Source organism: Phyllobates terribilis, unplaced genomic scaffold (assembly GCF_046119375.1).
Source record: "Phyllobates terribilis strain yellow unplaced genomic scaffold, ASM4611937v1 Scaffold_1__5_contigs__length_1240528914, whole genome shotgun sequence".
NCBI classification, from domain to species: Eukaryota; Metazoa; Chordata; class Amphibia; order Anura; family Dendrobatidae; genus Phyllobates; species Phyllobates terribilis.
The window spans coordinates 452,088,443-452,105,175 of NW_027362761.1; the positions used below are offsets into that span (position 1 = coordinate 452,088,443).

The 16,733-nt window shown below is 42.0% G+C and overlaps 1 protein-coding gene across 8 annotated transcripts in view; it reads left to right on the top strand.

The window, feature by feature from the left end:
• The window catches only part of MCTP1 (multiple C2 and transmembrane domain containing 1), a 1,157,412-nt gene that overhangs the window by 887,432 nt on the left and 253,247 nt on the right, over positions 1-16,733 (top strand). For all 8 annotated transcript variants that reach the window (XM_073678366.1, XM_073678374.1, XM_073678380.1 and 5 more), the window contains one exon: positions 13,406-13,525. In XM_073678366.1, coding sequence (XP_073534467.1) covers positions 13,406-13,525 — 120 coding nt within the window. The remainder of the gene's footprint in view (positions 1-13,405; positions 13,526-16,733) is intronic.

A 16,733-nucleotide genomic window follows, 5' to 3' on the forward strand; every position in this document is an offset into this window, starting at 1 on the left:
ATTTCTTGCCTTATAAATGGGGTTTGGTCCATCAGTTGTGTTGTGCAGAAGTCTGGTGGATACACAGCTGATAGTCCTACTGAATAGATTGTTAGAATTTGTATTATGGCAAGAAAAAAGCAGCTAAGTAAAGAAAAACGAGTGGTCATCATTACTTTAAGAAATGAAGGTTAGTCAGTCTGAAAAATTGGGAAAACTTTGAAAGTGTCCCCAAGTGCAGTTGCAAAAACCATCAAGTGCTACAAAGAAACTGTCTCACATGAGGACCGCCCCAGGAAAGGAAGACCAAGAGTCACCTCTGCTTGTGAGGATAAGTTTATCCGAGTCACCAGCCTCACTAATCGCAGGTTAACAGCAGCTCAGATTAGAGACCAGGTCAATGCCATACAGAGTTCTAGCAGCAGACACATCTCTTCAACAACTGTTAAGAGGAGACTTTGTGCAGCCGGCCTTCATGGTAAAATAGCTGCTAGGAAACCACTGCTAAGGACAGGCAGCAAGCAGAAGAGACTTGTTTGGGCTAAAGAACACAAGGAATGGACATTAGACCTGTGGAAATCTGTGCTTTGGTCTGATGAGTTCAAATTTGAGATCTTTGGTTCCAACCACCGTGTCTTTGTGCGACGCAGAAAAGGTGAACTGATGGACTCTACATGCCTGGTTCCCACCGTGAAGCATGGAGGAGGAGGTGTGATGGTGTGGGGGTGCTTTGCTGGTGACACTGTTGGGGATTTATTCAAAATTGAAGGCATACTGAACCAGCATGGCTACCACAGCATCTTGCAGTGGCATGCTATTCCATCCGGTTTGCGTTTAGTTGGACCATCATTTAGTTTTCAACAGGACAATGATCCCAAACACACCTCCAGGCTGTGTAAGGGCTATTTGACCAAGAAGGAGAGTGATGGGGTGCTACGCCAGATGACCTGGCCTCCACAGTCACCAGACCTGAACCCAATCGAGATGGTTTGGGGTGAGCTGGACCGCAGAGTGAAGGCAAAAGGGCTAACAAGTGCTAAGCATCTCTGGGAACTCCTTCAAGATTGTTGGAAGACCATTTCCAGTGACTACATCTTGAAGCTCATCAAGAGAATGCCAAGAATGTGCAAAGCAGTCATCAAAGCAAAAGATGGCTGCTTTGAAGGACCTAGAATATAAGACATATTTTCAGTTGTTTCACACTTTTTTGTTAAGTATATAATTCCACATGTGTTAATTCATAGTTTTGATGCCTTCGGTGTGAAAGTACAATTTTCATAGTCATGAAAATACAGTAAAATCTTTAAATGAGAAGGTGTGTCCAAACTTTTGGTCTGTACTGTATATATATTTAGTTTTATTTATTTTATTTTACTCACTTATATAGCACCATTAATTCCACAGCGCTTTACAGACATTATCAGCACTGTCCCCATTGAGGCTCACAATCCACATTCCCTATCAGTATGTCTTTGGAGTGTGGGAGGAAACCGGTGAACCTGGAGGAAACCCACGCAAACCTGGGGAGAATATGCAAACTCCTTGCAGATGTCGTCCTTGGTGGGATTTGAACCCAGGACCCCAGCGCTGCAAGGCTGCAGTGCTAACCACTGAGTAACCATGCTGCCCCCATATATATGCCAATTTTGCAAGTTTTCCCACCTACAAAGAATGGAGAGGTCTGTAATTTTTATCGTAGGCACACTTTAACTGTGAGAGACAGAATCTTAAAAAAATCCATAAAATAACATTGTATAATTTTTATATAATTAATTTGCGTTTTATTGAATGAAATAAGTATTTGATACAATACAAAAACAAAACGTAATATTTGATGCAGAAACCTTTGTTTGCAATTATAGAGGTCAGACGTTTCCTGTAGGTCTTGACCACGTTTTCACATACTGCATCAGGAATTTTTTCCCATTCCTCCATACCGATCTTTTCCAGATCTTTCTGGTTTCAGGGCTGTCGCTCGGCAACATTGAGTTTCAGCTCCCTCCAAAGATTTTCTATTGGGTTCACGTCTGGAGACTGGCTAGGCCACTCCAGGAACTTAAAATGCTTCTTATGGAGCCACTCCTTACTTGCACTGGCTGTGTGTTTCAGGTCATTGTCATGCTGGAAGGCCCAGCCATGAACCATCTTCAATGCTCTTACTGAGTGAAGGAGGTTGTTGGCCAAAATCTTGTGATACATGACCCCATCCATCCTCCCTTCCATACAGTGCAGTAGTCCTGTCCCCTTTGCAGAAAAGCACCCCCAAAGTATGATGTTTCCCCCACCATGCTTCACGGTTGGGAAGGTGTTTTTGGGGTTGTACATCTTCCTCCAAACACAGGCGAGTGGAGGTGATACCGAAAAGTTCTATTTTGGTCTCATCTGACCACGTGATCTTCTCCCATGCCTCCTCTGGATCATCCAGATAGTCATTGGCATACTTCAATCGGGCCTGGACATGTGCTGGTGTGAGCAGGGGGACCTTGCGTGCCTTGCAGGAATTTAATCCATGATGGCATAGTGTGTTACTAATGGTAATGTTTAAGACTGTGGTCCCAGCTCTCTTCAGGTCATTGACCAGGTCCTCCGTGTAGTTCTGGGCTGATTCCTGACATTTCTCAGACTCATCCTTACCCCACAAGGCGAGATCTTGCATGGAGCCCTAGACCAAGGAAGATTGACAGCCATCTTGTGTTTTCTATTGTCCCGTAGCCCATCCCAGCCTTGTGCAGGTCTACAATTTTGTCCCTGGTGTCCGCATACAGCTCTTTGGTCTCCATGGTGGAGAGGTTGGAGTGTGATTCATTGAGTGTGTGGACAAGTTTCTTTTTTATACAGGTAACGAGTTCAAATTGGTGCAATTAATACAGGTAATGAGTGCAGAGTAGAAGTGCTTCTTAAAGAAAAACTAACAGGTATGTGAGAGACAGAATTCTTGCTGGTTGGTAGGTGATCAAATACTTATTTCATGCAATAAAATGGTAATTAATTATTTAAAAATCATATAATGTGATTTTCTGGTTTTTATTTTTAGATTCTGTCTCTCAGAGTTGCAGTGTACCTACGATAAAAATGACAGACCTCTCCATTCTTTGTAGGTGGGAAAACTTGCAAAATGGGTACTGTATCAAATGCTTATAGGAGTTGTCCACTACTTTCACATTGATGCCCTATCCTTAGGGCATCAAAGTATGATCGGCCATGGTCCCGCACGCGGCACCCCCGCCGATCAGCTTTTATTGGTGCCGGAAGTCCTTACCTGCGGTTCTTCTGTAGTGGCTGCAGTGGGGTACTACTCATCTGCCTCTTATTTTATTGAATAGGATGTGCAGTAACAAGCGCCAGCCACTACATCTTGACGGCCAAGCACAGCAGGTAAGCACTTCCGGCCTGTGGCTGCCGCCGGCACCGATAACAGCTGATCGGCGGGGGTGCCTACGGATAGGGCATCAATGTGAAAGTAGTGGACAATTCCTTTAAGTTCCCCACTGTATATTGTTCATAAGGGAATATTTAAAGTATGTACACATAGTGTTACCGATCTGGGTGGTGGAACCTCTGTGCTGCTTTGCAAGGAGGGACCAGAGGGGCGTGACTAAGTACCTACTCGGCCTGACCAAGGTCACACAGCGCCTCAATCGACTCCGTGAACCAGGGAGGGACTGAGCAGGGGGACCAGGTGCCACTCTGGGACTGACCTTGTATGAGAGCAGGTGACTCCCACGGGTCAGATGGCAGGAACTGACCAGTACAACGGATGAGCACGGCAGGCAGGCTGACGGGTGGTCCGGGTAGACAAGCAGGCTGATTCGGCTGATAGCCAGACGGGTGTTCCGGGCAGGCAGGCTGGCGGGCACGGCAGGTAACAGGCAGGTGCTTCCAGGTAAGCAGGCTGGCGGGCACGACAGGTAACAGGCAGGTGCTTCCAGGTAAGCAGGCTGGCGGGGACGGCAGGTAACAGACAGGTGCTTCCAGGTAAGCAGGCGAGCAGAGCCCATAGACAGACTGGAAGACTGGACTGTAGACAGATTGTCGGGCTGGATAGTAGTCAGACTGGCGGGCTGGACTGAAGAACAGACTGGCGGACAGGACTGACTTGCAGAGGGACCTGAGGGCTGAAGCAACAGTAATAATCACAGAGCAACAACCTTGCACGGGTACCTCCATATTGGAGGAGGTGTTTTAAATAGGGAAAGTCCTCCGGCCATTGGCCGGGGACTTTTTAGGACGGCGCGCCCGGCCCCTTTAAGAGGGAGGGAGCGCGCACCCGCGCCCTAAGCACAGTACCCGGGGAGCTGCGTGCACCAACAGCAGCAGAGGGGCTGGAAGACGCCGGACCAGGAGCGCGGCGGTAAGGCGGACGGCGTCTCTGCCTAGCAGGGGGCAGAGACACCGATGGTACACATAGTAATCTCATCTTAAAAGACTCTCCTACTATCTGGAGGAAAGCAGGTTCAATCTCCCAGTCTCTGAGGTGTCCAGTGCCCGCCAGTGGAATTGCTACCTGGAAACATTACCTTATCTTTTTTCAGCCTCAAGCCAAAGTGCAACATTACCACCTCTCTTTAAAAACTGCCTTCCCATCAGTCATTTCCATGACATATCCAAATAAAATGTTTTGGGGGGGGTGCTTTAGGTGAGGCCACATTCTCAAATTTGTTTGTAGTGTCGGCGCACTATCCGACTGTTTTTTTTATCAAAGACCACACAGACCCATTAAGGACCTGCTCTGCATCTCACGCAGGCTTGAACTGGCCTACAGGGGAACAGGTGAGTTCCCTGGTGGTCCCACTACCACCCAATATGTATACTTAATGCAGTATTTACAAACAAAGGCAGCATCTCATAATTTAACAACCTGTCCATTTTTTTATATAAAAGCATAGTCACATTTGTATATAAGGTTCAGGTAATATTGTATGTAGCTGAACAAGGGGCCTTCAACATCATGTTGGAAACTGGTCTCAATGACACAAATGTGTGAATGCAACCTAAGGGGTAATCAGTTCAGGGTGAGAGAAGTACTACTGGCACCACACCGTTCATCACTCTCGGCAGACACCTGTATTAGTCTCAGCTCATGTGCTCAGAGATTCGTCTGGTGGTGCAGATAGCCAAGTTTATGTCCAATAGTAGAGAAAAAAAGGTAAAGGCAGCACTCACCGAATCTTTATGGAAAAATCCTTTATTTTCAAATGCAAAACATGGTGGCGATTGGCATGTGGCAGGAACCCCGGAGGGAGGTGCAGGGAAGAGGGCAGCAGAGGACTACGGCCGTTTCGCAACCTTCCGGTGCTTCTACGCAGGGCCGGCCCCGGGTGAAAGAGTCTCAGTGGGCCCTTTTAACACATACACGATTCATGATGCACAGATACGACGGAGAAATATATATATAGTACACAGGGCCGTGCCTGCCAGTTCATCCTTCACATATGCAGACATGCGCACACACACGGTACGCAGACATGCGCACGCACACATGGTACGCAGACACATGCACGCACACACGGTACGCAGACATGCGCAAGCACACACGGTATGCAGACATATGCACGCACACACGGTATGCAGACATGCGCACGCACACACGGTACGCTGACATGTGCACGCACACACGGTACGCAGACATGCGCATGCACACACGGTACGCAGACATGTGCACGCACACACGGTACGCAGACATGCGCATGCACACGGTACGCAGATATATGCACGCACATACGGTACGCAGACATGTGCACGCACACGGTACGCAGACATATGCACGCATACACGGTACGCAAACATATGCACGCACACACGGTACGCAGACATATGCACGCACACACGGTACACAGACACATGCACGCACACATGGTACACAGATATGTACACATACAGACATGCACACATTTTTACACAAATTCTTAAAAACATATATAAAACAGACAAATATATATACACAGTCATACACACTGACATTCACATACATGCACTCACACAGACCCATTACAAATATTTTTAATATGGGGATTGGGGAAGCCTCACTCACCTGTCCCCGGTCCAGTGTCCTGTCCAGCAGCTCCTCAGGTATGGGGTAGTGCAGGGCCCCCGGCGTGTCATGGCCCTGGACCATCAGAGGGGCCCACTTGCGGTCGGGTCCGGGCCGCTCCCCCCCATCTGTGCAGGACCTCCGACGGTGTTTGATTGCCGGCACTCCCCCAGACATGGCCGCGCGCTGTGCGGCTGTGTCTGCTAGTAATGACGACACACAAGCACAATTAAAGGTGCAGTGCCGTCGACCCTGCCGTGTCATTACTAGCAGACACAGCCGCACAGCGCGCGGCCATGTCTGGGGGAGTGCCGGCAATCAAGCAGCGCCTGCGTCACTGAACAGGTGCCGAGGAAGCGGCCAGGGCCCCGACAGTGAGTGGGCGGTGGGCCCCGACAGTGAGTGGGTGGTGGGCCCTGACAGTGAGTGGGCGGTGGGCCCCTCTGATTTTCCAGGGCCCCGGCACTTGCCCGGATACGCCGGGTGCTGACGCCGGCCCTGCTTCTACGGGTCCATAAAATAAAGGATTTTTCCATGAAAATTCGGTGAGTGCTCCCTTTACCTTTTTTTCTTTTCTATTGAACCTAAGGGGTAAGGTTACTCCTTGTGGAGAGTAACAAGCCAGGTCTGGCATGCCAATATGAAGAGACTTAAACGCCTTGCATGCTCCTCTGGCAAATTAAATATGAAAATTGTCACTTCAGAGAGGAAGAGAACTTGAACTCTAGCGCCACCTATTGGAAGTAGCAATCCTACAAGTTATTATCGACTCTTTAATGAGCCTTGCAATATGACTTAGAATGAAAGCCAAATCACAATCATAATTTGCAGACACGGTGTTTCGGGGTATTGCCCCTCATCAGTGCAAAGTATGACATCTGATTTGGCTAAATGAGAGGCTAAGACTTCCTATAGGTGGCACTACAGTTTAAGTCCTCTTCCTCTCTGAAGAGACAATTTGCATATATAATGTAACCTAAGGCATTTTTTCCATTTTTTTCCATAGGTTAATAGACATAAAAATAAAAAAAATACTAGTATATAATAAAAAAAAGCCACCAGAAACACATGTACAAAAATAAGACATTTAAAAGGCTTTTTCAAGAAGAAAAGAGTGCTAATGAACTAGGGGTCACTTGTAACTCGTCCAAATTATCGAATGTTATTAAACACTTTTGTTCACTTTGCTATGGACTCTTTGTAATCAGTGCTCAATCACTGAATTACATTGGGATTTGTGTTTCCTTATTCCTTCTTGCAGTGTGAGAGAGCCCTGCAGGATTTGTTCTGCAGTGAAATAGTTGATGACTTTCTTTTAAATGCTGTGATCACTGGTATCGTTATTATTCCAGGCAGCTCTGCTAAAAGCAATTTCTTCATTTCTTCTTATGTATGTTTACTGTTAACCGCAGAATAAGAATTTTTCCTAATCACTTCTGATTTCCAACAAAAGGACCTTCAGGCATGCTGTATGAGACTTGACATTTGCATCATCCGCCGGTTCATCTGACATTGTTACACCAGTGAGATGAAGGTCTTTGGTATTAAATAATGATTCAGTGTTAATCAGTAATATAAATAGGTTGAACTCTTCTGGAATTCACGGTCATTGTAATTCTTCACACATTGCTTCTACTCTATTGTCAATAATTTTACCATTGAAGTGAAGTAGCATTGTCTCAAGGGTGAAATAATAGAAACCTTTTATGAGGAACAGTAAAAAATGAATAAGGAAAGTTTATCATAACTAATTGGAAGCTCTATTTGGAATAATAGGAAATAATTGTTCAAGGTTTTTTTTTCCAAAATTTGGGGTACAATAATTTCTTTATGAAAGAAATGTATTATTTATGCAGGTGTAACATTTAAAGTAATTGTGTCATATCGTTTGAAAAAGAATTGCAATTTTTGGGATATTTTTTGTACATATTTCCCCTGGAGGATTTTGCACTACCATGTACTACATGATCATACTTTGATTTCAGTGGGAATATTATAATATTACAATGGCACGACCTTGATCATACAATTTCAGTGGGCACAGGGTAATATTACATATTGCTGAAGAAAAGTGCATAAATGCCACTATCCTGTCCAGGCCATAACAGATCACAGGGAGTTACAGTAGATATTATTATTTGAAAGGAAAGTGGGGGGGGGGGTTGTATTACATAGCTCATTTGTTAAAAGGGTTGTTCACTTTCAGGAAAGTGGGTCTTAAACTGTGTGAAGTACATAAAATAAAAAATTTAGGAGGTACTCAGCCTTCCAGGATCCTGCGCCGACAGCCTATTTAAGTCTGTATGTCTATTGATTTTTAACAGGTAAGTTAAAGCAACCCTTCACCATGGGACTGTATATTTCTTTTATACATTATCTTATTATTATCTTTTACCCCTTATTTGGACTATTGTTAATGACATATGAGTTTTGGATACTCTCCCTATGGTCAGGTTACCTTAGTGTCCTTTTTTTTTGAAGCATTCCCTAATAGCAGATATTGTAACTGTTCTATATATGGTTAATAAAAATTTTTTGCTTTTAAATGCTCTATGGATCTCTTCGTTTTTTTTTATGGGTATAACTCATAGCTGGAAGATTGGTTTAAATATTGCGACCCTGTCTGCCTGTGAGATGGAAGCTGAAGCTATGAGGAACCTGCAGATGTGTCAGGTATAATCACACACAGCTCTGCAGTGAGATCTGGAGAGCAGAGCGGCCGTTACACATCACACTGGTAATGGCCCCTTCATGTATAATAATCTCTGGAGGCTGACAGCTCATTTATATGAAGTGATAAAATATGATTTATCAATAGTGTTGAGCGAGTATGTTCTATTAACCCTTTCGCCGAGTATGCTCGGGCCGAGCTCCAAGTATTTATAGCTGCTTGATGATATGGTTGAATCGCTCCCGTGTGCATGATTTGCGACTGTTTGACAGTTTTATTACATGGGAGGAATGTCTATTTCTTACACATTCCTCACATGTAATAAAACTGTCAAACAGCTGCAAATCATGCACACAGGAGCCATTAACCTTATCACTGAGCAGCTGTAAATACTCGGAGCTCGGCCCGAGCATACTCGGAACAGAACATACTCGCTCAACACTATTTATCAACAACAAGGCATCTGATATGAGGCATACAGGTAGGACTTTTCTCAGCAGTCTATAACCTGTATGCCCATATTAATAGTTTAGAGAGGTCAAATATGGTGACAGATTCATTTTAAGGACAGATCCAAGTCTTCTAGGCATGGAATGAAAAAGTTGGCAACATGTTTCAACATCTATCTTTTTCCATTCTTCAAGAACGACCTCTTTTCGAGCTTAGTACAGAAGATGAAAGACACATCATGCTTTCCTTTGAAATCGAAAGATGTCCAGCAATGTCATCAGCTCATAACTGTCAGCAATCAGTGGGACCCGGCTACAATGATAAACCATTTGGACAAGTCTTGCAAGAAATGATCATCATGAAAGAATTGTATCCAAAAGTTATACCTTCAACATGGAAACAAGGCCAAGAGACTCAACTACACACAAAAACATAGGAACTGGGATGCAGAAAAATATCAGCAAGTGTTCAGGACTGCTGTGAAATATTTGACTCTAACAGAAGCAATTTGTCACCAAATGGCTGGAGAGCAGGATAATAATGAGTGTCTGTGGGAAACTGTGAATCTTGATGGAGATTCCTTGCAAGTCTGGAGATGCATTTCATCAAATAGATTTGGGAATTTGGTCAGGATTAATGGTGTCCTTAATGCTGAAACATACAGACAAATTTATTCTGCAGCAGGTAAATGATCACAAACATAAAGCCAATGAATGTAATTAAGAACTATCTTTAGCATAGAGAAGAACAGGGAAGTGATGATATGGTCCTACAGAGCCCTGATCTCAACATCATTGAGTCTGCCTGGGTTTACATTACATGAAGAGACAGAAGGATTTGCTAAAGCCTACATCCACAGAAGACCTGTTGTTATTTATCCAAGATGTTTGGAACCATCTCCCTGCCAAGATCCTTCAAAAACTGTGTGTAAGTGTGTAAGAGAGTGTATAGAGATATGTGTGTTGGTGATGACTGTGAGTGGAGGCCACACCTGTAACGATAACATCTGACCACTAGATGTTAGTGACACTCACTGTTGATCTAAATTTTATTAAGTGTTAACAAAACAATACTTGAATCATTTTATGAATGCTGCAATGCAAATAATAGACGAACTGTGCAGTGAAAATGCAATTTTGCTGCTTGATTTATAAAATACTTTCATTTCATCATTGCTCTGCCACTCAAGCTGAGGATGGATAAAGTTTGTTTGGTGGAGAGGGGTAGGGTTGCCAGGGAGATGGAGTTAGGATGTGAAGCGTGTGGTCTGGGAGCTCCTGGTGGATGAGGAAAAAAGGAAGGTCCGGAGTAGGCGAATCTGGTTCCCCCTTGGAGTGCAGCAGTTTCGTGCTCCTGTGATTGGTGACGTCTGGGACAATAATCCTCTATTTCTGTTCTGTGAAGAGCGCGGGGAAGTTCAACAGTGGGACAACATTGAAAAGAGCTGGCCATCTTGTGAACTGTGACACGGCGCCCGCGGAGGGTAAAGCACCCTATGTTTTAAACAAGGATGAGGTACCTCATGTTCTTCTTATTTTAAATTCTCCCTGAGGGTCAGCTAGGTGTTGAGACCAATCTAAATGACTAGTCTCTATGGGACGGTGTCAGTAAGGCTCGAACTGTGTTCATCTTGTCAACGACTGTTGATAGCGCAGTGCGAAATTTAGAAAGGCAACAGTCCGTGGTTAAGCTCCCAAGGCACTCACCTGTCTGGATTGAATTTCCCGCAGAGAATGCTAATCAAATGAATTTGCTATAATCTGTGTTCTTGTAAATGGGAATTGAATATGGTTGTTTATTTTATATGTTATTCTTGTTAGGTGAACTTGGGTTGTAATACGCCTAGCTGTACAGCTGAGTTTGATCATATTGGGATCCCAGAAAGTTTATTGATTGGGAATAGTATTAAGATTGTGAACCAGGAGAAAAGACACATATTACGGCTTCCCCTTACAACTAGCCCTGTTTAAGTCTGGACACATTTAGGGGAGAGGGGTGGCATTATTGGCCCAAGGGAAGACATCCCCTTACTGGGACCAGGTATATGTGGCTGTTCTCCTGGTAAGAAAAATAAAACACAATTCTTTTGTACGAGTTCTTGGGTTAAAAATTTTACTGTTTATTTTATTCACTTTTCTTCCCCATACATGTTACAATAAATCTTGTTATTGTTTTACCACCGTTTTTCTTTTGAAGCTCATCTGTCCTGTTAGTGGCATCACTGTATCAAAACGGAATCTCACCCCTGCCGTTAGTAGTCGGGGCCTTTTATAAGTGTATCTAGAAGAATTGATGTTTTGATGCTATATTGAAGGCAATGGGCGATCACACCAAATATTGATTTGATTTAGATTTCTCTTTTGTTCATTCACTTTGCTTTTTTTTAATTGATAAAGATAAACTATTAACACTTCTATATTGGACATTATTCTTACTTTGCAGCATTTTATCCACACCTGCCTAAAACTTTTGCACGGCGTTGTGTGTGTGTATATATATATATATATATATATATATATATATATATATATATATATACAGGGTGGTCCAAAAGTAGGTGGACAGAAAGTGTAATAAGGTTATGAAGGGGGAGATTTATCAAACATGGTGTAAAGTGAAACTGGCTCAGTTGCCCTTAGCAACCAATCAGATTCCACTTTTCATTCCTCACAGACTCTTTGGAAAATGAAAGGTGGAGTCCGATTGGTTGCTAAGGGCAGCTGAGCCAGTTTCACAGATCTAGTTTTCACAGATAGATCTCCCCCAAATCTGTTTTCTTTTCAGATAATTCAGATAACACAAAATGGCAAATAATTTAAATACAGATCAAAGAAAATGGATTTTAACAGAGTATTGGAAATTTCAAAATGCTGAAATCGTTAGAGCAAATTGGGTTGAGACATTTGGTACTCAAGCCCCAAAGAGACAAATCATTTACCGCATTCATGACAAATTCAATGCCACTGGCTCAATCCTTAATGCTCCAAAAACTGGTCGACCCAAAACAGTCTGTACAGAAGATAATAAACAACTTGTTGCTGAAACATTTGTTCAGAGTCCAAAAAAGTCCTCCAGAAGAGCCTCGTTGGAATTGGGAATTTCACGAGCTTCTATCATGCGAATCCTGAAATCTATTGGGTGGAAAGCTTATCGTCCACATATAATTCATGGTTTATTGGAGGATGATCCAGACAGGCGGCTGCAATTTAGTGTTTGATAAATCTCCCCCTTCATAACCTTATTACACTTTCTGTCCACCTACTTTTGGACCACTCGGTATATATATATATATATTGTAATGCAGCAGCTTGCTGCATTGCCAAAATGTCTGAGGGGGTGTGTTCTGGCTGACCACGTACCTCCCCTTCAGGTGACTGATCACATGACTGTGACATCATCACGGGTCCTGTGAGCACAGAGGGATATATATATATATATCTGGATGGTTTTGAAACACAGGGGGTCAAGAGACCTGATCCCTGTGTCTGGGACACCATTAGCCCTGGAAGGCACGAGGCCTGGAGGCCACACCTGGTGAGCCTTAGGCCACAGCTTTGGCAGAACAGAGCTGATGGAAGCCGCTAGACCCTGCAAAGGTAAAATCGGTGCTTGAAATGGACATTGATGTTACCTTGCTGAAGGATGTATCTGAAGCCAAGCGGGCATAGCTGCCACTGAAAAGGTTCTAGGATATTACATGTGTAACATGCCTGCGAGCCACTGAAATGGACTATGTTATAGGCAGTTTATGATGTTTAATAAACTGCTGGACTTTAGATTACCGGAAAACCTTGTATGTGTGCTTTCATTGACCCGGTGAAGTGAGTGCCCCTCAACATGATGAATAGCGCTACCTTACAATATATACAGTACAGACCACTTTTTTGTTAAGTATATAATTCCACATGTGTTAATTCATAGTTTTGATGCCTTCAGTGTGAATGTACAATTTTCATAGTCATGAAAATACAGAAAAACCTTTAAATGAGAAGGTGTGTCCAAACTTTTGGTCTGTACTGTATATATAAATAAACACATGAATTTCTGCACTGTAGAAATTAAGAAATGTACTCTGAGTTTTTATTATTTTGTCAGTGAATATTGACACTGCCCACAGTAATATAAATACATTTCAGACTGCTACATCTGTGTTAACGTTTGATACATTGGAATCTATTCCGAATATTGAATTTCTCCTATCCTGTAATATACATTAGAAATATATCAGCTGCAGATAACATTTGATACAATGGCTTGTATTTTTGTGTCTGCAGATCTTTCTCCTTGTGGTCTGGAATTTTGAGCTGTACATGATCCCATTGGCTTTTTTGCTGTTATTGGCTTGGAACTATTTCTTAATCATATCAGGAAAAGATAACAGGACACAGGATATGGTGAGTGATACTTATCACATCTTCAGAAAATGTAATCATGGTCAATATTTGTCTTGAATTGAACAAGCCATATATGTAGAAATTGCAAAACGATTGTGATGGAAAGCAATGCCTTCAGTCTGCGGAATTTATCCAAATTGTGATTTTACAAGGAGTCAGTGTCCTATATTTTATCTATAATGCTTAGTGTAAAGCGGACCTTAGACATAAGATTAGTAATTATCTAACAGCTCCGATCCCTCCATTCCCATGTTGACTAATCTAGTTATTTCAGAAATGTAGATAATCATTATTCGGACACACCTGGTGCTGCTCACCTCGTAGGGGCTAAAAGGAATCTTATTTGGATAGTGTTCGTACTAGATTGTGCCACCCCAGGTTGCCATTAGCTCATTAGGGAATCCCATCAAATCAATAAAATTTATGAACAAAAATCTAATCACTGTGTTCGGTTTATTGGTAAGCCACTGTAGATCTGATACTTTGCATTAATCACTCATGGCACAAAAAGGGCACAAAGTGAACATGGCATTCACTAGAGATCTTAGAAAATAAAGTAACAGGCTTTTTTTAATTAATCCCGACTTTCTCTTCTGTCGGGAAAGAGATAAAAGCTACTGTATAGGGATAGTTTACATATGGCCCCCTGGTGTTGATATGACATCAGTTGACATCACACAGTTATTTTACAATGTCATGTCAAACTATTTGATGATGTCACATTGGTGGGACAGACAGAGGACTATGCGTCTAGGATAGGTAAACTAACTTCCTCCACCCATAATTCATACTACCTATATAGTAGCAGTAAATCTAGAGGCAACTAAATAAAATAGGATGTACAGTTTCAAGCTAAACTCTACTCTACACTGATGAGGGGTAAATACCCTGAAACAGGCTGTCTGTAGATGAGTTGCTGGCTGGTAATGTAGAAATGATTGCCAAAGGGCCTGACATTGACTTGGGTAGCTTCCTCTCTTGGATGGCATTTGCAATATATTTTCTTTCAGTCTGAGAATTTTCATCCCCAACATTGTCAACAGGCGAAAAAATCTAATATTCTTGACACAGTAATAGGTTAATACTAAAAGTGTATATTTCATTGCAGTCTGTGCGTTATTTTCACTCTGATTACTTTTCTACCAGCTGTATTAAGAAGTAATCTGCTTCTGTAATTGCTATATAGATACTAATTTACATGATCTTTGGTAGTTAAACCTGTAAAATGCTATTGAAATAGCCTTTCAGAAGAATAAGCTTATGTAGTGGTAGTCTTAGTTTATAGTTTGTAGTTAGTCGTGTATTAACTTTTCTGTTCGCATGACATATCCCAAGATGAGTGCTGTGAGATAACTAAATGTCAGCAAACATACAGCTTAAACATCTCCTGACAGTGTATCAACAAGTCTCTATATGTCTAAATGTAGCCACCCAATGGTTGTGATGTGAATTATACCCCCCTTTAAGAATAATGGCCCATAACATTTTTAATTTGTAATGTCATAAATTGTAGTCCTTAAAGGAATTGTCTAGTCACGACATATGGATGACCTGTCTATGGGATAGGTATTCTATAGAAGATTGATGGGGATCCAACACCCCGCACTCCCACCGATCAGTTCTTACAAGCTATCGGGTATGGCAGATCAGCGCCTATTCATCATTTCTCAAGATCAGTGCTGCGAAATGACTAAATTCGAGCAAAAAAGACTGATTTTTTGATACACTGTAAGGAGATGTTTATGCTGTAGGTTTCTAAATGTAGCCACCCAGCGGTTGTAATGTGAACTGTCACCCCCTTCAAGCATAATATCACAATAATATTTTTAAATTTTCATGTCAGAAATTGTAGTCCTTAAGGACCAGGCAGTTTTTCGATTTTTGCGCTTTAGTTTTTTCCTCACTCTCCTCCAAGTGCCATAACTTTTTATATTTCCACCCACATAGCCGTATGAGGGCTTTTTTTGCGGGATGAGTTGTACTTTTAATGACAACGTTCAAAATTCAAAGCGAGGTGAAACTGCAAAAAAACCTCAATTTTTTGCAGGAGTTTTGTTTTTATGGCGTTCATTGTACAGTAACAATGACCTGGAAATATAATTTTCAGGTCAGTACAATTACATCAATACCAAACTTGCATAGTTTTTTTTCTCTTTAAGTGGTAAAAAAAAATTCAGAAATTTGTAAAAAAAGAAAAATTAATTGTGTTGCCATTTTCCGAGATCCATAACCTTTTCATTTTGCCGTTGATAGACATGTATGAGAGGTTGTTTTTGTTAATACTATTTTAGGGTGGATATGACGTTTAGATAACTTCTTATTGCTATTTTTTGAGGAGATGTGGTAATCAAAAGTGAAAGTCTGGCGAGGTGATTTTTTTTCTCCTTACGCCGTTTACCGATTGGGTTAACTGATTTATATTTTTTTACATCAGACTTTTATGGACGAAGTGATAGCACATATGTATTTTTTAAATGTTTTTAGACCTTTATTTTAAATGGGGAAAAGGGGGATTCAAATTATTGTTTATATATATATATACAGTACAGACCAAAAGTTTGGACACACCTTCTCATTTAAAGGTTTTTCTGTATTTTCTTGACTATGAAAATTGTACATTCACATTGAAGGCATCAAAACTATGAATTAACACGTGGAATTATATACTTAACAAAAAAGTGTGAAACAACTGAAAATATGTCTTATATTCTAGGTTCTTCAAAGTAGCCACCTTTTGCTTTGATGACTGCTTTGCACTCTCTTGACATTCTCTTGATGAGCTTCAAGAGGTAGTCACTGGAAATGGTTTTCACTTCACAGGTGTGCCCTGTCAAGTTTAATAAGTGGGATTTCTTGCCTTATAAATGGGGTTGGGACCATCAGTTGTGTTGTGCAGAAGTCTGGTAGATACACAGCTGACAGTCCTACTGAATAGACTGTTAGAATTTGTATTATGGCAAGAAAAAAGCAGCTAAGTAAAGAAAAACGAGTGGCCATCATTACTTTAAGAAATGAAGGTCAGTCAGTCCGAAAAATTGGGAAAACTTTGAAAGTGTCCCCAAGTGCAGTTGCAAAAACCATCAAGCGCTACAAAGAAACTGGCTCACATGAGGACCGCCCCAGGAAAGGAAGACCAAGAGTCACCTCTGCTTCTGAGGATAAGTTTATCCGAGTTACCAGCCTCAGAAATCGCAGGTTAACAGCAGCT